The 26088-nt window shown below is 39.3% G+C and overlaps 1 protein-coding gene across 16 annotated transcripts in view; it reads right to left on the bottom strand.

Annotated features, from left to right (window-relative positions):
- The window catches only part of SANBR (SANT and BTB domain regulator of CSR), a 93725-nt gene extending 67885 nt beyond the window's left edge, over positions 1–25840 (bottom strand). For 3 of the 16 annotated variants that reach the window (XM_058278619.1, XM_058278621.2, XM_058278625.2), the window contains exons 1-5: positions 25673–25794; positions 22945–23080; positions 14733–14891; positions 2526–2712; positions 1140–1233 (exon numbers count right to left, since the gene is read on the bottom strand). In XM_058278619.1, the coding sequence (XP_058134602.1) occupies positions 1140–1233; positions 2526–2712; positions 14733–14882 (431 nt within the window). In that variant the 5' untranslated portion in view covers positions 14883–14891; positions 22945–23080; positions 25673–25794. Of the gene's footprint in view, positions 1–1139; positions 1234–2525; positions 2713–14732; positions 14892–22944; positions 23081–25672 lie in introns of all 16 variants that reach the window. The other 13 variants (XR_011646110.1, XM_058278626.1, XM_058278617.1 and 10 more) reach the window with 11 other exon arrangements.
- Positions 25841–26088: the final 248 nt, after the last annotated feature.

The following is a 26088-nucleotide window of genomic DNA, read 5'->3' as shown; positions in this document are numbered from 1 at the left end:
TGAGGTTAATAATTAGAATACAGGTCACAAGGAAACAGAAGGAGGGTAGAGAATGGAAAGTTGACCATTACTATGCAAAATTGGTAAAAAGGTTGGTTGTATATCTTTGGAAATGACTAGAAATGGTTAAAGTATATCATGGTGTTTGTAAATAGCAGTGCTATTGTATCGCTGTGACAGTGGTTGAAAGGGAAAGTCTAAGGTCATGTATATTACTAGAAGGAAAGCTAAAAACTGTAACATGGGACTGAATAAGGTAGCAAAACCTCACGTAAAATATGAATTTGGGTGATACTGCACATATAAGACTGTTTTTAAAAATTATAAATAAAAATATACTAGAGAGAAGGAAAAAGAATAGCAGCTAGGTACGACGGGAAGCATAGAGCGATTGAGAGGTAATGAGATTTGATTTTTATTATTATTATTATTGGAATAACAAATGTGCTCTAAGAATGACTGATGTAATGAATGCACAAATATGTGATTACATTGAATACCACTGATTGTACACTTTGGATGGATTTATGCTTTATTAATATGTATCAATAAAATTGATTTGTTAAAAAAATCCTATGCGAAAAACCATTGAACTATAGACTGTAAAGAGGTGATTTTGTGGCATGTGAATTATATCTTAATAAAGCTGTTAAAGAAATCCATCAAAATTAAAGGTATACAAAGAAACTTTCAGGGATGATGAATGAAAATGTCCGATATCTTGATTTGGATGATAGTTACATGGTATATATGTTTATCAAGTAGTTCTAAAATAAATATCCAGTTTTTTGAATAAAGTAGGAGAACCAATAGCATAGATTATCTTGGGGTTTTAAAACTTACTTTCAAAGTTTTATATTAATAGATGTTATTTCTAGAATTTACAAATATGAAAATGAATTTTTTAAAATGGAAAACAAAGTCAAATTTATAGCAACATGAATAAGCCATATGTTAGGTATCAAGCAATTGTTTATAGCTCAACACATGAACTAAGTTGATTCCAACTGATTCAGCAATTATGTAATGTAAAATTCCTGAATTATGATAAATTATGTATATAACTACCAAAAATATATTTTATAATTTAAAGTTGATATCAATATTTAATTTTATCTAGCAAACAACCAGCCTCCTACCCTTCAGATTCTTCAGTCTTTTCTCCACCATTACGAGTAGTACAATTTTCACTTTCTGAAGAACAATTCCTTGTGGAAGCTATACTATGTCTTCCTTAAATGCAGAAACAAACACATACGAAAAAAAAGAAAAAAAAAGAAGAAGAGGAGTTAGCATTTCTAGCTAAGAGTGAATTTTCATTTTTTGATTGGTAACACTGTAAATTCATGATTTCCAAGACTAAAGTACTTGTCGTGTGGCATTTTCCCTAAATATTTCTTTTTTTAAAAAAAGATTTATTTATTTTTATTTATTTCTCTCCCCTTCCTCCCTAACCCCCCCCCCCCCCGTTGTCTGCTCTCTGTGCCCATTTGCTGTGTGTTCTTCTTTGTCCCCTTCTATTGTTGACAGCGGCACGGGAATCTGTGCTTCTTTTTGTTGCGTCATCTTGTGTGTCAGCTCTCTGTGTGTGCGGTGCCATTCCTGGGCAGGCTGCACTTTCTTTCACGCTGGGCAGCTCTCCTTACGGGGTGTACTCCTTGCTCATGGGGCTCCCCTATGCGGGGGACACCCCTACTTGGCACAGCACTCCTTGCGCGCATCAGCACTGTGCGTGAGCCAGCTCCACATGGGTCAAGGAGGCCCGGGGTTTGAACCACGGACCTCCCATGTGGTAGACGGACGCCCTATCCACTGGGCCAAGTCCACTTCTCTCCCTAAATATTTCTAACGGTATATATAAGAAAGTCAGAAAAAGGATCAAAAACTGCTAATGTTACAAACTGAAGATTTCAAAATCTGTGTACAAGGAAGGTCCAAATGTTCAAAAGCCAGCATAATTCTCTCTTCCTGATGCAAAATTTTTATCAATACTCTAATTGCTGCTGAGATTAAAATAACCCACTATGCTCTGAAGATTCCTAAAACCAGTTATTATTTCTAGTGTAACTGCAGAAAATGTCTCTTCTACCCTTGCCACTGTGTCATTTGAAGCTATTGTTGACAGCAGTAAAGAGTAGCTGTAAAAAAGATTATAGAACAGAGAAACAAGATAACTCCCACTAAAAAAAGCAAATGGTATAAGACAAACTCCTTTAAAATAAAGTAAAAAAATACTCATAGTAAATAATATTTGAAATAACTAGGCGAAGAGACTAGAGTGTGAAATTTCGCTACAATAGTTTTTTTTTGGAAACACTATTTGACCTATATATTAAAACTAAAATTAAAAAATACAGCAAACACGGATTATAATTTTTAAGCCTCAGGAAGATATAAATACAAATAGATTTATTTTATTACTGTTTTTTATTAGTCTAAACACAGTAAGAAAAGTTGATTCGAATGTGTGCTATTTTGCAGAATTATCGTTAAGAGCAAGGAATGAATTCTGTTTAAAGCCTTACCTGTTTTGGAAACTGCATCTTGACCAACTGAAGCCTCCTGAAATTCTCCCTGAGTGTCAAGTAGTGAGGATTTGATATACGTGGCTAAAGTTTCAACATGACTCTCTCCAGTAGCCATGATGGGATTATACTGGTTGTCAACAGGTGAGGTTCCACTGCTTTTCAGTTCTTCAAACCTTTTTGCACACTATCATGGTATATAAAAAAAGAAATGGACGTCTTTGTTGGGCTTTTTAAAAGAATTTTTTTCATTTTTATTTTATTTTGAGGTACTGGGGCCAGGGATTGAACCCAGGAGTGTATCTGTAGGAAGCCAGCACTCAACCACTGAGCCACACTGGCTCCCCTGACTTGGTTTTTTCATTTGTTTGTTTTGGTTTTAGGAGGCACCAGGAACCAAACCTGGGACCTCCCATGTGGGAAGCAGGTGCTTAACCGCTTGAGCCACATTTGCTCCCCTTTTTTGTTTCTTTTAAGGAGGCACCTGGGATTGAACCTGGGACCTCATACATGCGAAGCAGGCACTCAATCACTGAGCCCCATCTGCTCCCCATGGTGGGCATTTTAAAGAAAAAATTAGAAGACACTTTCCTGCTTTCTATTTGGATATACTTCTTAATAATCATTTGTAAATGAACATTATTCTGTTTGGGTAGCATTTAGCAAATTAACACATACTTCAAAACAAAGAATCCCCTGATTCTTTCAATAATACAGAGTAGAATTTTTCTTATTCTCTTTAATCCAAAGGCATAATGTATTTATGCTCTTGTAGAAAAATGAAAAGAATCATCATCAACCATATTTTCTTATGGTCAGCACATACTACATGTTAACAGTTTTAATAAGTCAGTTTAAAAATTGGCATTTATTCTAAGATTAACAGAGTTTCCATCAGGAATAAGACCAAATTCTAACTTTCTATGGAAAGCAATCTAAATAGCTTCTGGTTTGTGACACTAGACTCTCTTTATTAAAATTATGAGAGTTTTGTTTTCAGTAATAGCAAATAAGCACAAAGCTTGTTAAAATAACATTTCAGGGCCATGCATTTGGCAACAGAATAAGTGGCATATGCTATAGACTAGATTGATGGTAATAGCCTGATGATATTATCCTGTAATCTGTAATAAATATTCTACCAGGGTGTGTGTGTGGTATGTTGGTGAAGGGGTGTTGTATGGGAATTCTAAATATGTGCACGATTGTTTTGTAAATTCACAACCTCTCTAATAAAAATATATATTAAAAAATAACAGAATGGGTTGGGGAGAAAATACACCAAATGTAAGGTATGGACTATAGTTAGTAGTAATATTTTGACAATCTCTTGCATAATTGGTTACAAGTGTTTCACAACAATGCAAGGTGTAGGTGAGGGTGAGACAGGCTAGTTTAGAAAATAAAAAGGAGAATCTGGGACCTGGCAGAAAACCATGTCTGTGAAAAATGTGGCTATGGAGTCCCACCTGGAAATCCTCTGAGAGAAAGTCTCCCCCCACACACACCAGAAAAGTGGCTGGAAGAACCCGTGAGAATTTTTCTTGAAGTCCTGAATCAAGGAAAAGCCCAGGATATTCCCAAGAGGCTTTAACATTGCCCCCCCCCCAGGGGATTGACAGGTGGGGCAATCAATCAAAACCGCAAAACCACAAAACCACAAACAACTGGGACCTCTTCCGGAAATCAGCAAGTGCGAGGAATAATGAATGGTTTAAAAAGCCAGCACAGAGACTAAATTGACCCTTTCTGGCCTTTTATCTTTGCCCTTTTTCCTCTCTGCCTGGACCAGCCCACAGATATATCTGGGACCCATAATCTGTTATTTTCTTTCTCTTCTCTCATTTTCTTAATAAACTACTGGCCTAACTAAACTGACATGTACTTAAATTCTTTTTTGTAACATAGTCAAGAACCTAAAGAAAAGCTAGCAACAGAGGAGTGATGTATGGGACCCCTGTATGATTATACATGTTTATTTTGTAAGTTCACAACCTTTATTACACACTTACTGTTTATGTTTGTTCATGCATGAATGATTCACTTCAACAATATATACATAACAGCAAAATAAAATAAAAATAAAATAAAATGAGTGAGGATTGTGGGAATATGGTAGAGTAGGAAGTTCCAGGATCAGTATCTTCACCAGAACAACTACTGAACAGGCAAGAACGGTCTGAATCAACTATTTTGAAACTCTGGAGTTCATCAGAACACTGTACAGCATCAAGGAAAAGAAGAGGCTGGTAAATTATGGTAAAGATAAAAATCTACTTCCCCAAGATCTTGGGGTAGACAGGAACCAATGGCTATCACAGCTTTTGATTAACAACTTTGAATTGCTGGGCAGCCTTTGTCCCAATCAGGTCCAGACAGGGGTGGCAGAGAAGACTTAAAGACACTGTGCTTCCTCAGAGTTGCAGAGAACAGATTTAAGGGTTGCATTTGCTAGGAAGGTTATGAAAGCAAAGCTCTGGGGAACTTCTAGAGTCCAGGGCCCTAGAATTGTTTGGAGCCAGCCAGTGTTCCTTTTGTGGGCCCCTGGCCTAGATCTGGCTAGGAAACAATGACTTGGGAAAGTCCCAGGATTTGCCCTACAGGCAAAAGCAACTTAAGACAATGAAAGTAGTGTAAAAAACAAAGCAACACACCCAGAAGAGGGAGAAGGTGAGTCTCCTGGGAAGTAGAGGGAGCAAACTCCTATAAAAGGGAACTACTACCAAAAGTAAAACCAGGATATGACATAAAAGACAGGGAGAGTCCTACACTTTTCATTCTCCCTGGGTGGTCCTTCCTGATGGGAAGGCTGACACTCAAGAAAATTTCTGTCATATTACTAGCTGGTTACAAACTCAAGAGATTTACATCTCAGGGAATAAATCCCACTGTTAACATTTTAAAATATTAAAATGTACAGTGTGCAACAAAAGATTACAAGACAAAGAGAGAAACAGGAAATGACAACCCATCCAAAGGAAGAGGATTATAATCAAGCAAACATCAACGGGAAAGCGGACTTGGCCCAGTGGTTAGGGCGTCTGTCTACCACATGGGAGGTCCCGTGTGGAGCTGGCCCATGTGCAGTGCTGATGCGCTCAAGTAGTGCTGTGTCACACAAAGGTGTCCCCCAAGTAGGGTAGCCCACACGCAAGGAGTGCGCCCCATAAGGAGAGTCGTCCAGCGCAAAAGAAAGTGCAGCCTGCCTAAGAATGGCACCACCCACACAGAGAGCTGACACAACAAGATGACGCAACAAAAAGAGACACAGATTCCCGTGCTGCTGACAACAGAAGCAGACAAAGAAGACGACACAGCAAATAGACACAGACAACAGACAACTGGGGCGGGGAGAGGGGGAAGGGAAGAGAAATAAATAAATCTTTAAAAAAAAAAAGGAAACATCAACGAAGACAAGACTATGGGCATACAGACAAAGACTTAAAAAAGGATCTTCAATATGTGCATGTAGATGAAGGAAAATAAAGTGAAGAAACTAAAGGAGTTAAGGAAAACAAACGAATGAACATGAGAATCTCAACGAAGAGACAGAACTTCTTAAAAAAGAACCAAACAAGAACCAGCAAAATGGCGGCAGAGTAAGGAGCTCCTAGAGTCAGCTCCTGCTACAGGGCAGTTAGCACACACCCAGAGCTTCCTGAACTAGCTGAAGCACCTGTTTGGGGGCTCCAGGAGACCAGAAGAGCATCCTGGAACGCCCTTGAAGGAGTGGAAGGAGAAGACTGCCCATTTGCAGAGAAAACTTGTAAGCAGAGCATGCCACTCCGTGGAAGCCGGTGCCCATCCTCCACTGGAGGCACAAGTCGCCTCGGGAGCTGTTCCGCAGCTGGAATTGAAAACTCCACTTTCCAAAATGGGGAAGGAAGAGATGGTTGGGTACCAATTACAGCTATGATGAGGAAATTCAGTGGGCTACATATGATCCTGAGAACAGCTAAGGTTTGAGCCTATTCAAGTCAGAAAGAGGCTGGGAGCCGCCATCTTAACTGCGCATCTGGCACAAGGGGAAGTGGGGCAGACTGAAAATCCCAGTGCTGGTGGGAACTGGCTTTTTCCCATCTAGATCATATTGCAGGTCTAGCCTGGGCCCCAGAGCCACCTCCAGCAGGGAAGAAGCTGCAGGGACCTGCGTCAACCTCTCTGGGAAATTACCGGCCAAGCCGTGGAGGCCGGTGATCATCATACTCTGGCGGCACAAGCCGCCCCAGAAGCTGTTCTGTGACGGGAATTGGAAACTCCATTTCCCAGAAACAGGGGAGGAGGAGATGGTTGGCTGCCAATTTCAGCTACTGAATGGGAGACTTGGCTAAGAGATAATCCTGGGAATAGCTGAGGTCAGAACCAGCCCAAGTCAGAAAGAGGCCAGTAGCTGCCATTCTGACTCCGCCCCCAGCCTGAGGGGATGCCAGGCTGACTGAAACGCTCAGTGTCGGCAGGAACCAGTTTCTTCACGCAGATCGGCCTGCAGTCCTAGCCTAGGCTTCAGCCCCGCCTCTGGTGGGGAGGAGGCTGAGGAGCCCTGCATCAGCCTGTATAGGTAATTGCAGGGAACTACGGCTGGCATAGACTGAAAATCAGAAGTCTACCAGGGCAACTGTGGTCATCTTGGGCCCACACTGCATAGATTGCTGCCCATACCTGCAGCTCCATCCCCACCCCAGGTAGGGGAGAAAGGGATGTGAAGCTTCACCCCATGTAGTTGTCTCTCTGGGCAACTACAATCTAGGCCTTCACATGGATTATTTCACATAGCTGTGACTCTGTCCCTACCCCTGGCAAAGGAGAAAGTTGGAAGAAGCTTCATTGGTCCCTGGTGCAATGAGGGAAGCTTGAGCCTCCACAGCTTATAGCACCAACTACATGCTTGGCTCCCACTGCTTAACCAGCAAGAGAGAAAGGGCAAGAAGCCCTAAACTAAAGAGAAAAACCGCACCCAGAATAAATACTCTAGTAAGCCAGATGCCAAGACACTAAAAAAATTACAATCCACACCAAGAAACAGGAAGCGATGGCCCAGTTAAAGGAACAAGATAAGCCTCCAGATGACATAAAGGAGCTGGGACAACTAATTATAGATGTTTACACAAATCTCCTTAATAAATTCAATGAGATGGCTAAAGAGATTAAGGATATTAAGTATATATTGGATGAGCACAAAGAAGAATGTGAAAGCATACATAGAAAAATAGCAGATCTTATGGGAATAAGAGGTGCAATCAATGAAATTAAAAAAACATTAGAATCCTATAATAGCAGATTTGAGGAGGCAGAAGAAAGGATTGGTGAGCTTGAAGAAATGGCCTCTGAAAGTGAACATAAAAAAGAACAGATAAAGAATGGAAAAAATTGAACAAGGTCTCAGGGAACTAAATGACAGCAAAAGGCGTGGAAACATACATATTATGGGTGTCCCAGAAGGAGAAGAGAAGGGAAAAGAGGCAGAAGGAATATTTAAAGACATAATGGTAGAAAATTTCCCAACCCTATTGAAGGACATAGATATATCCCTGTCCAAGAAGCACAACACACAATCCAAGGTCCACAGAGAAAAGGTGGCATTGGAGTGGGAAAAGTGGACATGGTGGCTGATGGGTATGGGGAAATGGCAGGAAGAGATGAGATGTGGAGGTGCCTTTGGGACTTGGAGTTGCCCTGGACGGTGCTTCAGGGGCAATCACCGGACATTGTAAATCCTCCCAGGGCCCACTGGATGGAATGGGGGAGAGTATGGGCCGTGATGTGGACCACTGACCATGAGGTGCAGAGATGCCCAGAGATGTACTTACCAAATGCAATGGATGTGTCATGATGATGGGAGTGAATGTTGATGGGTGGGGAGTGGTGGGGTGGGGGTGGTGGGGTTGAATGGGACCTCATATATTTTTTTTAATGTAATATTTTTACAAAATCAATTTTTAAAATTAATTAATTAATTAATTAATTTTTTAAAAAAAGAAGCACAACACACTTCCATCCAAAAAAATCCAAATAGACCAACTCCAAGACACATACTTACTCATCAGAATGTCAGAGACCAAAGACAAAGAATTCTGAGAGCAGCAAGAGAAAAGCAATGCATAACATATAACGGATATCCAATAAGATTAAGTGCTGATTTCTCACCAGAAACCATGGAGGCAAGAAGACAGTGGTCTGATATATTTAAGATACTACAAGAGAAAAACTTCCAGGCAAGAATCTTATATCCAAGAAGACTGTCTTTCAAAAATGAGGGCGAAATTAAAATATCCACAGATAAACAGAAACTGAGAGAATTTCTAAGCAAGAGACCACATTTTCAGGAAATACTAAAGGGTGTGCTAGAGCCTGAAAAGAAAAGACAGGAGAGAGGTCTGGAAGAGAGTCTAGAAATGAAGATTATATCAATAAAAGTAACTGAAAGTGTTGAAAGAGTGGTGAAAAGAAAATATGACAGATAAAACTCAAATAGGAATAAACTTAACCAATGATGAAAATATGCACTTGTATTGCATATACCATGCAAGTAGTAACCAAAAGACATCTGGGGTAATATGAAAGTTGGGCACAGATGTGGCTGAAGCAGTTGAGTGCCCACTTCCCACATAGGAGGTCCCTGGTTTGGTTCCAGATGCCTCCTAAAAAACAAAAAACAAAACAAAACAAAAAAAAGGCCAACTCAGGGAAGCCAATGTAGCTCAGTGGTTGAGTGCCAGCTTCCCACATACAAGCTCTCAGGTTCAATCCCCAGCCCCCAGTACCTTAAAAAAAAAAAAAGTTATGAGGGACAAAGATTATAACTACATACTGATAAAGGGGCCATTTCAACAAGAAAATGTAACAATTATAAATACATATGCACCTAAGAGCAGAGCCCAAAAATATATGATGCAAATACTGAGATTTGAAGGGAGAAATGGACAGTTCTACGTGAATAGTAGGGTACTTTAATACACCACTTTCAATAATGGCTAGAACAGTTAGACAGAGGATCAATAAGGAATATAAGACTTGAACAATATTCTAAACCAACAAGACCTAACAGACATAAACAGAAAATTTCATTCAGCAACAATAGAATACACATTCTTCTGGAGGGCACATAGATCATTCTATAAGAAAGACCATTTCTTAGGTCACAAAACACCATATACAAAAATCAACTCAAAATGGATCAAATACTCAAATAAAGGAGCCAGAACTATCAAAATCCTAGAATAAAATGTAGGGAAACATCTTTAGGATCTTGTTTTAGGACTTTATACCCAAAACACAAGCAACAAAAGAAAAAATAAATGAAACCTCATCAAAGTGAAAAACTTTTGTTCCTCAAAGGACTTTATCATGAAAGTAAAATGACAACCTACACATGGGGAGAAACTATTTGGAAACCACATATCCGATTAAGGATTAATATCCAGAATATATCAAGAAATCCCTCAACTCCGCAACAAAAAGACAACCCAATTAAAAAATGGGCAAAAGACTTGACTAGACATTTCTCAGAAAGAAGATATACAAACAGCCAAAAAACATATGAAAAGATGCTCAGCATCTTTAGCTATTAGGGAAATGCAAATCAAAATCACAATGAGATACCATTTGGAAAGTGGATGTGGCTCAAGTATTTGGGCGCCCACCTACCACATGGGAGGTCCTGGGTTTGGTTCCCAGTGCCTCCTAGAGAAGATAAGCAAAACAAAAAGCTGACACAATGAGATGGCACGACAGGCTGGCATGGCAACCTGACACAACAAGATGATGCAACAAGATGATGTAAAGAGGAGACACAAAGAGAAAACACAATGAGACACAACGAAGCAGGGAGTAGTGGTGGCTCAAGCAATTGAGCGCCTCTCTCCCACATGGGAGGTCCCAGGTTTGGTTCCCAGTGCCTCCTAAAGAGAGCACAAGCAGGCACGGAGAGCACAAAACGAATGGATACAAAGCAGACAGCGAGCGCAAACAATGAAGGGGGGCAGGCAGAAATAAATTAAATCTTTGGGAAAAAAAGTAAAAAGAGATACCATTTCACACGCATTCAAATGGCTGATATTTTAAAACTGCAAAATGTACAAGTATTGGAGAGGATGTGGAGAAATAGGAACATTCATTCATTGCTCATGGGAATACAAGATGTATAGTCACTGTGGAAGACACTTTGGCAGTTCCTCAGAACTGCATTATCATACAACCTGGAAATCCCTACTAGGTATATACCCAAAAGAACTGAAAGCAGAGATTCAAACAGCTATTTTCACACTGATGTTCATAGTAACATTATTCCCAAATGCCAAAATATGGAAGCAACCTGTGTCAACAATCAATGAATGCATAAACAAAAGGTGGTATGTACACACAATGAAATGTTACTCAGTCGTAAAAAGGAATGAAATCCTAATACATCCAACAACATGGTGAACCTTGACGACATCATGCTGAATGAAAAAAGTCAGGCACAAAAGGACAAATATTGTACGATCTCACTTGTTTGGAGCAATTAGAATAAGCAAACTCAAAGAATCAGAATATAGAATATAGGTTACCAAGAGGTGGAGTGGGGATAGGGAATGTGAAGCTCAGGCTTAAAATGTATAGGATTTTTATCTGGAATAATGAAAACATTTTGGTAATAAATGGTCACAATATTGTGAACATAATTAACAACAACTGAAATACATATCTCAAAGTGTTTAAAAGGGGAAACGTTAGGTTGTACATACGGTAATAGAATAAAACTTCTTTTAAAAAATCCATGGAACTGCACAACACGAAGAGTGAACCCTAAGTTAAGACATGGACTACAGATAATAGTACAACTATAAAAATGTGCTTCATCAATTGTAAAAAATGTACCATACTAATGCAAGGTGTTAATAATACGGTGGTATATGGGAATCCTATATTTTATGCACTATTGTCTATAAGCCTACAACTTCTCTAATAAAAAAATTTTTTAACCAAAAAGTATTAAAAAAAACTAAATTAAAATACTTAAAATGATGAAAGAAACCCCTTTTTGTATGAGGACTAAAAGAGGTAGTAATGACATTCTGGGTAAAGAAAGGAAAAAATGCTATAGCATAATTAGAAAAATGTAGAGGTTCACACATACATATACAGGATGAAGAATATAAATGGTTTACTGAATCCATTTTTCCTACAAAATGAATACTCCTTGCAACACAGAGAAAGTGGCAGATAGGCTTTTAAAATATTGGTTTCTTTTTAACATCTTTTGGGTAAAGTTTATAGCTATATTGGAAACTTAATGTAGATATATCTTCTTTAAGGAAGGTAACTCAAAAAACTATAAATGAAATAGGTAGAAATCTAAAACTACTTCTGAGTCAACAGATTAGTTATATTTTGGATTTAGAGCCATTTTAATAAATAATAAAGGGAATTTATGAATATGTGGAATTAATGATTGCCTAAAAAATAAACATATTAAATGTAAATACTTTTAATTATTGTTAGAAATTTTCTCATGTTTAAAGATATATCCACATACCTGATAAAGGATTTGTATCCAAAAACTACAAAGCACTCTTAAAACTCAACAATAAAAAAATAAACAACTCAAGTTAAAATTGGGCAAAAAAAAAAATCTCAACAGATACCTCACCAAGGAAGAGATATGCAGATGGCAAATATGCATATGAAAAGATACTCAACATGTCACTAGGTATTGCAAATTTTTAAAAAAGGGGATACGACTATATATCTATTAGACTGGCTAAAATCCAAAACAATGATTAACACCCAACAAGAACTCTCATGGACTGTTGATGGGAATACAAAATGGTACAGCTACTTTGGAAGACAGTTGGCAGTTTCTTGCAAAGTTACACAGTCTTACCACGTGATCTAGTAATCATGCTCCTAGGTATTTACCCAAATGCACTGAAAACTTATGTCCACAGAAAAACCTGCATATAACTGTTAATAACAACTTTACTCAGAAATATTAAAATTGGAAGCGACAAGTATGCCCCTCAATAGGTAACTAGATAAACTGTGGTCCACCCTTCAATGGAATATTATTCAATGATAAAAGGAAATGACCTATAAAGCCACAAAAAGACATGGAAGAATCTGAAATCCAGATTACTAAGTGAAAGAAGCCATTCTGAAAAGGCTACATACTGTATATATCCAACTATATAAACAGCCTGGAAAAAACAAAACTAGAGAGACATCAAAAAGATCAGAGGTTACTAGGGGTTTGGGGGAGGAGAGGTAGGAATGAACTGGTGGAGGACGGGATTTTTAGGGCAGTGAAACCATTTTGCATGACACTGTAATGGTGGATACATGGCATTGTGCATTTGTCAAACCTCATAAAGGGTTCAACGCAAAGAGCGACACCTAACAAACTATGGACTTTAGTTAATAATATATCAATATTGGTTCATCAAATGTACCACACTAATGCAAGATGTTAATAACGGGAAATTGTGTGTGTGTGTGTGGCAGGTATATGGGAATTTTAATTTCTGCTCAATTTTTCTGTAAACCTAAAACTTCTCTAAAAAGTAAGGTCTGTTAATTATTTTAAATGAGCAAAGGGTCTGAACAGATATTTTTCCATTTCAAATAAGCACATGAAAAGATGCTCAACATTATTGTCTATCAGGGAAATAGAAATTAAAACCACAATGAGATGTCACTTCCACTCACCAGAATGGCTACAATAAAAATGACAGATAACAAGTGCTGAGAAACATGTGGAGAAATTGGAACTTTCATTCACTGCTGGTAAGAATGTAAAATGGTATGGCCACTTTGGAGAAATGAGATACATTGTTTCAGTTACATTAATGATTTATCTTTAAAAATTTAAATAATTCTGTCTTTCTCCATATCAAAATATCAACAGGGTATCTTTGAAATGGAAAAAATGTATGTAATCCAGGAAATTAAATATGAGAACAGCCAAGAAACAAATGAAAAAAAAAACAAAGGGTTCAATTCAATACAACTATTGAAATAAGTAAGTCAGTATGAAACTGTCAATAGAATTGAATAAAGATAAAATTTTCCCTGATTTTTTTATTCTTTTACTTTTACTGGGCAAGAAGAATAAGAAATAGATCTAAAGGTAGAGCCTGAAATCAGTAACAAAAAATTAAATATTTAATTAATGTTGGGTAATTAGTCATTAGGAAAAAAGTGACAAAATAAATTCTTGATTTAAATGCAAAAAATAAAAGTAATCAGGAAAATATAAGTTAATATGTGTTATATACATCAGCTTGAGATTAGAAGGATTTTCTAAACATGACAACAAAGGCAAACATCAAAGTAAAAGATCCCAAGATTTTAACACAAATTTTTTTATTTTTGCACAACAGATTGTCTTTAATAACTTTAGAGGCTGAAACAGAGAAAAAATTGTTTAGATCAAGGGTTGGCATGGCAAACTGATGCAACAAGATGACACAACAAAGAGGCACAAAGAGGAAACACAATGAGAGACACAAGAAACAGGGAGCAGAGATGATTCAAGTGATTAAGCACTTCTCTCCCACATGGGAGGTCCCAGGTTCAGTTCCCAGTGCCTCATAATGAGAACACGAGCAGACACAGAAAACACACAGTGAATGGATACAAAGAGCAGAGAGCAAGTGCAAATAATGAGTGGGGACAGGGAGAAAGAAATAAATAAATCTTTAAAAAAAGTTTTGATTCTACAATAAGATTAATAAAATCATTTAGAACATCTGGATGACAGAATGTTTCAGTGCCCATTTGCTTTTACAATTAAATGGGTACCAAGAAATATTATTTTAATTGTTCAAAGTTAATAAAAAAAGGACAAAGGTAGGGAAGGGACTTGGTACAGGAGAGATGCAACTGAATGCAAGTGATATCCTGGTGAAATTTCAGATTTCACAAGAGTTAAGGACAGAAAAATGGCAAGACAGGAATTCTTCTACTGCTTAAATTATAAGTGCATTTTCAGTTATACATATATAAGATGAAGTTGAATTTAAAACAAACAAGTAGGTTAATCTATAAATTACATAATGTGTATGTGTGTGTAAAACCTATCATTTACAGCTAGTCAAATCGTATAGGTATGTACAAATATGAATGTTTATATATGAATATGTAAAAGAAATATTTTTCTCTCTCTTAGTTGTTTCTTTAATCATTTTTCTTGATTTTTTTTCAGGTAATATCAGGGTGACTGTTATTTACCTCTTTGGGTGTTAATCCAGGCATTAGCCTTGCCACAGATTCCCAGTTGATGGTCTGAGGGATTCCGATCAGTGGATAAAGGATCATGTCCAGTACCATTTGGTTGTTATTGTTCAGGAAATTGTTGTTTTCTGAATATCCACCACTCATCTTTTGGAGCTAGAGATAAGAAAGACAAAGAGCCTTATTTATATGTGAAATCCAAATGTTTTCCAGAACATTACAGATCAACTACACACTAAGAATTATTTGATTCTACATAAAGGAAAAATAAATTTGACCAAAAATGAACACAGAAAATATATTCCAAATCTCTTCAAATATAAAAACACTTGAATATTATGGATTGATGGATAGATGAATACAAGGATGATCAAATGGTAAATATGTGATAAAATACAATAAAATACATGTAGTAGAATCTAGGTGGTGGATAAATGTGTATTCACTATAAAATTCTTTCAATTTTTCTACATGTTCAAAAATTTTCATAATAAAACATTGAAAAAAACTTAGAAAAAAAAGAAGCCAGCAATTCATGGATAGTGGCATTAATCTGTTAAAAGAGATGTTGCAGCAAACCCAGATGAGCGGCAGATAAACCCAAACAGCACTCAGAGAGGTGGAGGAACAATTTGATTACACATGGGCCCTGAGGAGAATCAATCTCTGAATTCTGAGCCCTGTCTTACAGTTTTTACAGGTTTACATAGGGTTTTATGTAGAATTAGCATGGCTCTCACTTATTGGCTAATGCATTGCTGCGCTGGGAGGCAAATTTTCTACTGTAATATATGAGTGGGGTTACAGAAGCAAAAAGCAAGAGTTTTCAATTAGATAGTTTTTTGCAAGGGAATTACAGAAGCAGATGGCAGGTGTGGTCCATTAGATAGTCTCTTGCAAGGTCCTGCTCTCCTATTTCTCAATAGGTAAACATCATGGAATATTAAAAAGAATTCTAACTTCTTTCAAATTTAAGCAATGTTCCTTTTGCTTTTCTGTGAATGTCCATGCTACAAACAATGAAAGCTGATCATACTGAATTTTTACTGATGTAATCAAACGAAATGTAAAATTAAGTTAATTTGACATTTTAGGATAAATACAATAATTGCTATTGTGCCATGTGATAATTAGTTATAAACAGGGGAGAGGCAGGTTCTATCAACAACCACTGTAATTAGTGTTATTTTTAGGTGTTTGAAATACATTTTCTTTGTAAGATTCTATTTGTCTTCCATGTCTTCAGAAATAAGGTGGCAGGTGTTATGATAACCAGTTTTAATTCTTACACATACACTGACACTCATATATAAAAAGCCAAGGCACATCTACCACAAAGCTGCTAGAGCTAACAAACAATTTCAGTACAGTGTCAGGAAACAAGATCAATACACAAAAATCAGTGGTGTTTCTATACAACTGTAATGAGCAATCTGAGGAAGAAATCAGGGAAAAATTCCATGTACAATAACAATTGAAAGAACCAAATACTTAGAAGAAAACTTAACCAAAGATGTGAAGCACTTGTATTCAGAAAACTACAATAATTGCTAAAAGAAATTTAAAGACCTAAATAATTGGAAGAACATTCCATGCTCATGGATTGGAAAATTAAATATCATTAAGATGTCAATTCTGTTCAAATTGATATATAGATTCAATGCAATCCCAATAAAAATTTCACTGACATTTTTTAAACAAATGGAAAACACAATTACCAAATTTATTTGGAAGGGTAAAGGGCCCCAAATAGCCAGAAACATCTTAAAAAGGAAAAAAGTTGGAGGACTCTCACCTCCGGACTTTAAATCATATTACTATTACCAGATTTTGTCTAGGTTCTTGACTAAACTGCAAGAAATGAATTTCAGGAGCAAGCCACATTGATTAGGCCAGTAATTCACTAAGGAATGGAGGGAAAGAAATGGGAGAAAATAACAGATTATGGGTCCCAAGTAGAGAGGAAGGGGCTGAAGAGTGATAAAGAGGGCTGATTCACAGAATACAGTTCTCCATGACAGACTATAAATCCCCAGATTTACTTGTGTATTGATCCAGGTAGGGTCAGAATAAGGCATGAACAGTCAGCAGGACAGGGTGAAGAAAAGAGAGATCAAAAGGCCTTAGTACTTGCTTTTTAAACCATTAATTATTCCACCCCTTTGCTAATGGTAGTGGAGGAGTTCCAGTTGTTTGCTGTTTTGATTGATTACCCCACCCATCAATCCCCAGGTAGGGCCCAATGATAAGGTCCTGGGAATATCCAGGGTCTCTCCTGGCTTCCGGAGGAAATCTCCTTCTGAATGTGAGAATCTTGCAAGGGTCTTCCAGCATCCATCTTGGGGGTATTGATGTCCACATGGACTTTTTGCCAGGTTCCAGATTGGTCCATTGATTCCTTATCTAGCCTGCTTCATTACCTATCTATAGTGGTAAAAACAGCATGGTTTTAGCATAAAGATAGACACAAAGACCAATGGAACCAAAGTGATGGTTCAGAAACAGACCCTCAATTCTATGGTCACGTGATTTTTGACAAGCCTGTCAAAGCCACCCAACTTAGACAGAACAGTCCATTCAACAAATGGTGCTGAGAGAACTGGATATCCATAACCAAAAGAAAGAAAGAGGACCCCTATTTCACACCTTACACAAAAACTAACTTAAAATAGATCAAAGACAAAACGTAAGGGTTAGAACCATAAAGCTCCTAGAAGAAAATGTAGAAAAATATCTTCAAGACCTGGTGGTGGTTGGTACATTCTGAAACCTTACAATGAAAGCACAAGCAACTAAAGAAAACATAGATAAATGGAACCTCCTCAAAATTAAACATTTTTGTGATTCAAAGGACTATGTCAAGAAGGCAAAAAAGGCACATATCCAATAAGGGCTTGATTTCCATTCTTTATAAAGAGATCATACAACTCAACAATAAAAGAGCAAGCAATCCAATTAAAAACTGGGCAAAAGATTTAAATAGCCATTTCTCCATAGAAGAAATAAAAATGACCAAAAAGTACATGAAAAAGGTTCCATATCACCAGCTATTAGGGAAATGCAAGTCGAACTTACAATGAGTTATCATCTCACACCACATAAAATGGCCAGGATTTAAAAAACAGAAAACAGTAAGTGCTGGAGAGGATGTGGAGAAATAGGAACACTCCTTCACTGTTGGTGGGATTATAAAATGGTGCAGCCTCTGTGGAAGACAGTTGGGCAGTTCCTCAGGAAGCTAAATATAGAACTGCCATATGATCCAGCAATCCCTCTACCAGGAATATATCCAGAAGAACTAAAAACCATGACAGGGACACACATCAACACACTGATGTTCATAGTGGCATTATTCACTATTGCCAAAAGATGGAAACAATCCCAGTGTCCATCGACCAATGAATGGATAAACAAAATGTGGTATTTACATACAATGGAATACTATGCTGCAATAAGAAGAAATGTAATTGGGACACATGTGATAACATGGATGAATCTTGAAGACATTATGCTAAGTGAGGTAAGCCAGACACCAAAGAACAAATACTGCATGGTCTCATTAATATGAACTAAATATAAAGAATAAATGCATGGAGTTAAACCTAGAGTACAGGTAACTAGGAGGTAAGAAGAGAGTTGAGAAGAACTACTGATGCTTAATATAAGTTTTTGTTAACTTCATTGTAAAAGTATGGAAATAGAGTTGATGGTAACACATTATAGTGAGTAGTAGCTGGTTTATAAATGGGACTGTGGCTGAAAAGAATAGACTATGGATATAAATGTCAATTGAAAGAAAGCTAGAGAATATCTAGGGACTGAATAACACAATGAACCAGAGTTGGATGAGAATTGTGGTTGATGGTACAGATGCAAGAGTGTCCTGTGAGCTAGAGCGGATGTACATCACTATTGCAGGGTGATGGGAATGTGAAGAAGCGTGGGAAAAATAAAATAGGTGTGAGCTATGGACTGTGGTTAACAGCAATACTGTAATATTCTTGCATCACTGCCAAAGATGTACTGTGTTGATAAGGGGGAGTATGGAAAAAGTGTGCCAAATGTATGCTATAGACCATGGTTGGTGGTAACAGTCTGATGATATTATCTCATAATCCGTAACAAATATTCTACCATGATGTGGTGTGTTGGTGAAGGGGTGTTGCATGGGAATTCTACAGGTCCATGATGATTCTGTCAGTTTACAACCTCAGTAATAAATACATATTTTTAAAAAATAATAGGGTGGGTTGCGGAAAAATACACCAAATATAAGATATGGACTATAGTTATTAGTAATATTTTGACAATGCTCTTGCATAGTTTGTCACAAATGTTTCACAACAATGCAAGGTGTTGGTGGAAGGGTGATATATGGACCCCTGGATGATGTTATGCATATTTATTTTGTAAGTTCACAAATTTTTATTATATACTTAATGGATGTATGTTCATGTATGAATGATATACTTCAATAAAAAATAGATTAAAAAAAAAAAAGCCAGGGAAGCGGACTTGGCCCAATGGATAGGGCGTCCACCTACCACATGGAAGGTCCACGGTTCAAACCCCGGGCCTCCTTGACCCATGTGGAGCTGGCCCATGTGCAGTGCTGATGCATTCAAGGAGTGCCGTGCCACGCAGGGGTGTCCCCTGTGTAGGGGAGCCCCAAGCGCAAGGAGTGCACCCCGTAAGGAGAGCCACCCAGCACAAAAGAAAGTGCAGCCTGCCCAAGAATGGCGCCGCACACAAGGAGAGCTGACACAACAAGATGATGCAACAAAAAGAAACACAGATTCCTGGTGCCGCTGATAAGGACAGAGGTGGTCACAGAAGAACGCACAGCGAGTGGACACAGAGAGCAGACAACTGGCAGGAGGGGGGAGGTAAGGGGAGAAAAATAAATAAATAAATCTTTTTAAAAAAAAGCCAAGATACTTCATTTACAGAGATTTTAGCAAACCAGTTATAACCTACCCAAAGTTAACAAACATCAAGTTTTGGAAATCTTAGACTTGGCTCCTTAAATGTAAGAATGTTAGAGGAGAAAATACCAGAGTGCTATATTCATTTCCTGGAGTTGTTGTAACAAAAGACCACAAACAGGTGGCTTTAAACAACAGAAAGCTACTGTCTCACAGTTTGAGGCCAGAAGTTGGAAATCAAGGTGTTGAGAAGGCCATGCTCCCTTCTGAACTTCTAGAGGATACTTCTTTCCCTTTTTGAGCTTCTTTCTGGTAGCCTCAGGTGTCCTTGGCTTGTGATGGCATAGCTCCAATCTCTGCTTCAGTCTTCACACGGCCATCTGCCTTCTGTGTCTTTTTCTCTTCTCCTCTTCTTATAAGGACACCAGTCATATTAGGTTAGGGCTCACTCTAATTCAGTAAGACCTCATCTTAAATTAATTACCTCTACAAAGACCCTATTTCCAAATAAGGTCACATACACAGACAGCAGGGGTAACAACTTTAATATATCTTTTGGAGGGGTCACAATTCAATCCTTCATAGGTAGAATTGTTGAACCCAGTGGCACTCTAAGGTCAAGGCATTGTATAGTCTATGCCAAGGCAAGAACTACAAATAGTCTTCTCTACAGTCTTACTCTCCATGGTGATCTTCTGCAAGACTGATTTTGAAATGAAATCAATCCAAGGACAATGGCTGCACATCAGCAATAAACATATGCAAGTTGTGCCTACAACTAAAGCACTGAAGTCACAAATATACCTCCAAATTTATGAGAGAATTTTGTATTTCAAAAAGTGCTTTCTTTAGAAACACAAGGTTATGGTTTTATGATGGCTGCAATTATAATAATAAAGGGAAGAAAAATTAAATACATACCAGAAGAAATCATGTTTATTGAAATATTGAAGGGGAAAACACCAAAAAAAATGTACAATGGTTTTGTACTGTCATAGTGACTTTTATTCCTACTTCCAATTTCTGGAAAGGAAACTCTTAATTACCTACGTGCTCTGTGATTAATATGTCTGGGAATGGTGAATCATGACACATCAATAAATTGACTTTTCTACCCTATCCCCAAAGCCAAGGCATTGAACCTACCCTGGATCCTGCACACCATTCCCCTCCCCACCAAGCTCATCCCTGCAGAGTGAGGGCTCCCTGTGCTTCCTGACCTGATTCGCCATCCATCTCTCCTCCCATCCATCCTCTAGTTCAACTCTAGAGTTGAGCAACATATCCAGCGACCCTCATCTTTATCAAGGCTGTCCAGGCAATAGGATCATGAAGGGAAAAAAGGCTCTAGATGGGTTTCTAAATGCATTTGGAAAACATTTAGTGAGTCCCAACCATGTTTGTTCCAAGCACTAGAGCTAAAAAAATATATATGGCATGGTCCCTGCCCTCGAGGAGTTTATGGTCTTGTTGAAGGACGCTGGCAAAAGAAAATATAATATGCCAAGAGCCAAAGCAGTCAAGAGCCATGGAGGGACAGAAAAGGAATGCATAATACCTGTTATTTACGGTGTACTTACTAAGAGCCTGGCACCATGCTAGGACTTTTACACAAGTTAGTTCATTTAATTCTCACCATAACCCTGTAAGATAGGTACTCTTTCCCATTTTAAAAGATGAGGAAACTGAGGTTCAGAGAAATTAAGGAACTTGTACAAGAACACGGCAGAGCAAGGATTCAAACCTTGGTAAAACTGACTCCCAAATCCATGTTCCTCCCTTTATATACAATGGACATAGTATGTGGGAGATAGGCTGGAAATGATGGCTCAGGATAGAGAGAGAGTCTAATATGGTTTGAAATTAGTTATCACTCAGTGAAATAATTTTGAAAGCTTCTCTTTGTGAGGTGGGGGTTTTGGGGGAAGGCTGTGGTATCAAAGACAAAAAGAAACTACCAGTTCAAACTGAAAGAATGTTAGGAACATATTTTTATATCCATGTAGAAGAAACATGTTTTATTTTATTCAACCATTTACTGAGCCCACAAGATGTGCCAGGCACTGTATATGAAGTTGAAACATAGATTTATAGATGGAAACACTGACAAAGGTTTATGGCTAGTCTTATCTATGATTTAACTGACAATGAATTCTGGGAACCTCCAAATACAAGCTATTACTAAGGAAAAAAATAAATAGCCTATTCTAGGATGAAGTACAAAGCAAAGACACATTGACAAATCATGCTGGTGAAAGCAGTGCACACAAGACTCTAAAGCTCAGGTGTGAGATTTAGTTCTATCACATGCTAGCCAAGGCAAATCATCTAAGCCTTGCAGAACTGCATCAGTTAAATCAGGTGATAGTAACCTCTGACAGCTAAATCAGGTGATAGTAACCTCTGACAGCATGGAGATGATTAAAGGAATTATTCTGTGGAAGCACTCTGAAGGCAACAAAAGCACTTTACAAATGTGATGCAACATAAAATAACAGTATCTACCACCTAGGATTGTTCTGAGGATTATGAGAGATTTCAAACACTTAGCACAGGTATTGGAATGTAGTAAGCTCTCAAAACATGTTAACTATGATTTGTACTATATAATTGCTTACATAAGATGCTGGTGGGAAGCGGATGTGGATCAAGCAAGTGGGCTTCCGTCTACCATATGGGAGGACCCAGGTTCGATACCTGGGGCCTCCTGGTAAAGGTGTGCCCATGTGGTGAGCCAGGCCCGAGCAGTGAGCCAGACCTGCATGGCAAGTGACACAGCAAGATGATACCGCAACAAAAGAGAGACGCAGGGGAGAGTCAAGGCGAGACACAACAGAAACCAGGAACTGGGTTGGCACAACTGACAGGGAACCTCTCTCTCACATTGGAGGTCCCCAGGATTGAATCCCAGTGAAGCCTAGAGCAGAAAACGAGAAGAAAACAAACAAACAAACAAACAAAAACGGACACAGAAGATCACACAGCAAATGGACACAGACAGCAAAAGAGCATGGTGGGGGGAAGGAAAGAAAAAAAATAAGACACTGGCATAGGACATCAGATAGTAGACACCATAAAACTAAAGTTTTTGCATGAATATTAAAAAGAAATAAAGAAAGGAGCAGAAGCAGCTCAGTGGTGGAGTGCCTACTTCCCATGTACGAAGTCCTGGGTTCAATCCCTGGTACCACACACATACACACACAAATACACATACATATAAAGAAACAAAGAAAAAATTTAAGCACTCTAAAACCAGAGTGTCCTAGTAACAACTGATATACCTTGTTGAGGGGCCAGTATAGTGTAGCAGTTAAGAGTGCAGACTCTGGAGACAGCCTGCCCGGGCTTGAATCTCAATTCTAAAACTCACTGTATTATTTGGTTCAGGTTACTTAATCTGTGTCTTGATTTCCTCATCTGTAAAACAAAGACAATAATAGTAGCTAGCACATATGACTTTGAAGATATAAGAAAAGTGCTACCTGGAACACAGAGAGGTTTATACACTGTTTCTAGTAGTGACGTTACCATCCAGAGATTCTCACACTAAACAGATTCATAAAGACAAATGTGGCAGATAAAAAGAGAGACAACAGCATTCCAATGAAGTATGCTGCCAACAAAACGAGTCAGATCTAGATCCTAATTCAATGGTGTCAGCTATAAAATAAGGAAAATAATACCTCCCTTATGGAGTAGTTATGAGGATTAAATAATAAATATATAAAGCACCCAACACACTCTCAGGCACATAAAAGGTGCTCAATAAATAATTTATTACTATTTTTTCCCTTTTTGACTTTGGTCATTTTTGGCATGAAAATTTTCTAAGAATTAGTTTAATAGCCATAAACACCACCTTGAGTCCAGAAGAAAATGGATTTTCTTCATTCCTTTTTTAAAGAATTGGTCATTTTGAAAACAGGTGTAAATGGAGTAAATTCCAAAGCAATGCCCTGTCCCTCACTGAGTTTGATGCAAACCCTGGGAAAGCAGGTTTGGTTAACCTTGGAAAGGTTCTGAGAAATTTCTGTACATTTTTCTCTCTAATCCACTGGACTGGGAGCTCCCTGATGAGCTGGAACTTCGATCTCTGAATCCCCAGAAGAGTGCCCAGCATATTAGAAAATGCCACAAATGTTTGCTGAATTAATGAGAAAGCCACAAATCTTAAGAGTTGATGTATTCTTTGGGATCCTCCCTACACAGAGGATCCATGAGGCATTTAAATATTAAACACCTACTTTGTGCAAGGTAAACAGGACCATGATCTGCTGTTATTAATCAATTTAGCTTTGAATCTACAACAGTCATATTCCTGAAGGACCTGGTTTCTCATCAGTGAACAAGGAATTGTTCTCTCAAGACTTGCTTGCTTAGTACATTCATCTCTTTTCATATCACACCAGTTTGGGATGAATGTTAGAATATGGGATATTTTATTATAATTTCTTTGGGTTTCTTTATTATAATTTCTTGGATATTTTATTATAATTTCTTTAGAAAAGGGTCTAAAATGGAATTTGGGGCAAGGATTCTGGGTGTTGCTGTTTCAGCACTTCCAAAAATGTGCATCTGCAGACACATGTTAGCGAATCAAAAATACTGCCCATATCAAACACTTAAAACTTGGTATGTGTATCTGAAATACTGGGCCCCATTCACGTCTTCCTCTCCCGCTGCTGCTCCACATACTGCTATGCATTTCTGAAGGGTCAATTCAAGTACTTATTATCTGAAATGATACTCATTTATGAATACATGTTTAAGAATAATTTAGAGCCTGTACATGTAAAAAAAAATTTGTTAACATTTTCTTCACACAACTGAATTATACTAAAAGGGGAAGACTACTCAGTATGAATTCCAGTTAAATGAACACTCAAGAAAGCATCCTTCAGATTCTCAAAGTAAGTCTGAAAGGGAAAGAGGACTGATGGGATTATCCTTAATAAAACATATGTTCTCTCTAAATAGCTGTCATAGTGCACCACATTCTGGAGGAAAAAAAATACAGACTTTTCAAGAAACTGTGACAAGAAAAAGTCCAAACTCAGATTATGCTACAACTAAATCCACACCCATTTATGATAAAATATCAAATTTATTAATATTTAAAATGAAATGTTATTTACCAGAAAAAGTCCTATTCGTTAATGGACACTTTTTATGAGGTCCCCTCTCCCATTCCCATAAACTTGGTTTATACGTGTGTATTATTAATTATACCAATCTAAGTCACATCCACACCAAAAAGGTTTATGACTGGCATCTATCTGATAATTTCTCTTTCTTTTTCTTTTCAAATAGAACATGGTTTTTGTAAACAGAGACTTCTTCCCCAGTCAGAGGGCGGCAAGATGGGAAGAGAGGGAGGCCAGTGGCACAGGCCAAGGGCCTTTGACATAACAGTTTTGAAGATACCCGAGTCCTGGACCAGGGGAGAAGCCTTGCGGCCCCGCTTCCAGGCCACAAATGAGAACAGTCAGTTGGCTTCGATCGCGAAGGAGAAAGTAAAATCACACCCAAAACCCTGGATGACAGACCCCAAACCCCTCAGACCTTCCGCCCAGAGGCTCACGGCGCAGCGCGTCTCCGGGCACCCCAGGACGTTCGCGGACCCCGCCCCGCGCAGGGGCAGAAACTCTCGGGGCGCGGAGGGGACAAAGGCGCCGGACAGCCGGGCGAGGCTGGGGCGCAGCCGGCGGAGGCCCGGGGCGCGGCCGCCCCCGCCCCCTCCCCGGGCGGCGGCGCGGGCGGGACCAGCGGCGCGGCTGCCGAGTAGGCTGGGCCGGCCCGCGGGCTGCGGGAGCGGGGTCAGCGGGCGGCGCTGGGCGCGCCGGGCAGGGGGCTGTGTGGGAGGCGCTGCGGTGAGGCGGACCCCGGCCCAGCCCACCCCGCTGCGGGCGGGGGCCGCGGCGGGCACCGGGGCGCTGCGAGCGGTACCACCGCCCTCGCCGCCCTTCCCGCCCCGCGGCCGGCACCCGAGCCCCGAGGCGTCTCGCTCACCCCCTCAGGGCCGCGGCGGGCCTCGCTGCGCCTGGCTCACCTGCAGCGGCTGACACCGCCCGCACTCGCGCCAGGAAGCGCGCGCGGCCCGACCGCAACCCCGGCCGCTGGGCCCGCGCCCCGCGCCCCGCCCGCCGGCTCAGCCGGGGACCAGCGCGCAGGGGCGGGGGAGCGCAGCCCAACGCCGCCGGGCCAATCGCAGGCCGGCGCCGCGGCGGCCGAGCCAATGAGCGACGAGCTCCTGCCGGGCGGACCGGTGGAGCCCGACGAGCGGCTGCCGCGCCTTGCCCACCTCCTTCCAGGCTCTTGAATCCACTCCCCGGCTTGTCGCAGTGCAGCGTCTCCACCTTCTCGACGTCTCATCGCTTAGCAACCAGGCCCTCAGAGCCTGATCTTAGATAACCACCCAGGGTCCG

Source organism: Dasypus novemcinctus, chromosome 17 (genome assembly GCF_030445035.2).
Source record: "Dasypus novemcinctus isolate mDasNov1 chromosome 17, mDasNov1.1.hap2, whole genome shotgun sequence".
In the NCBI taxonomy this organism is placed as follows: domain Eukaryota; kingdom Metazoa; phylum Chordata; class Mammalia; order Cingulata; family Dasypodidae; genus Dasypus; species Dasypus novemcinctus.
This window is presented reverse-complemented; position numbering and strand designations above follow the sequence as displayed.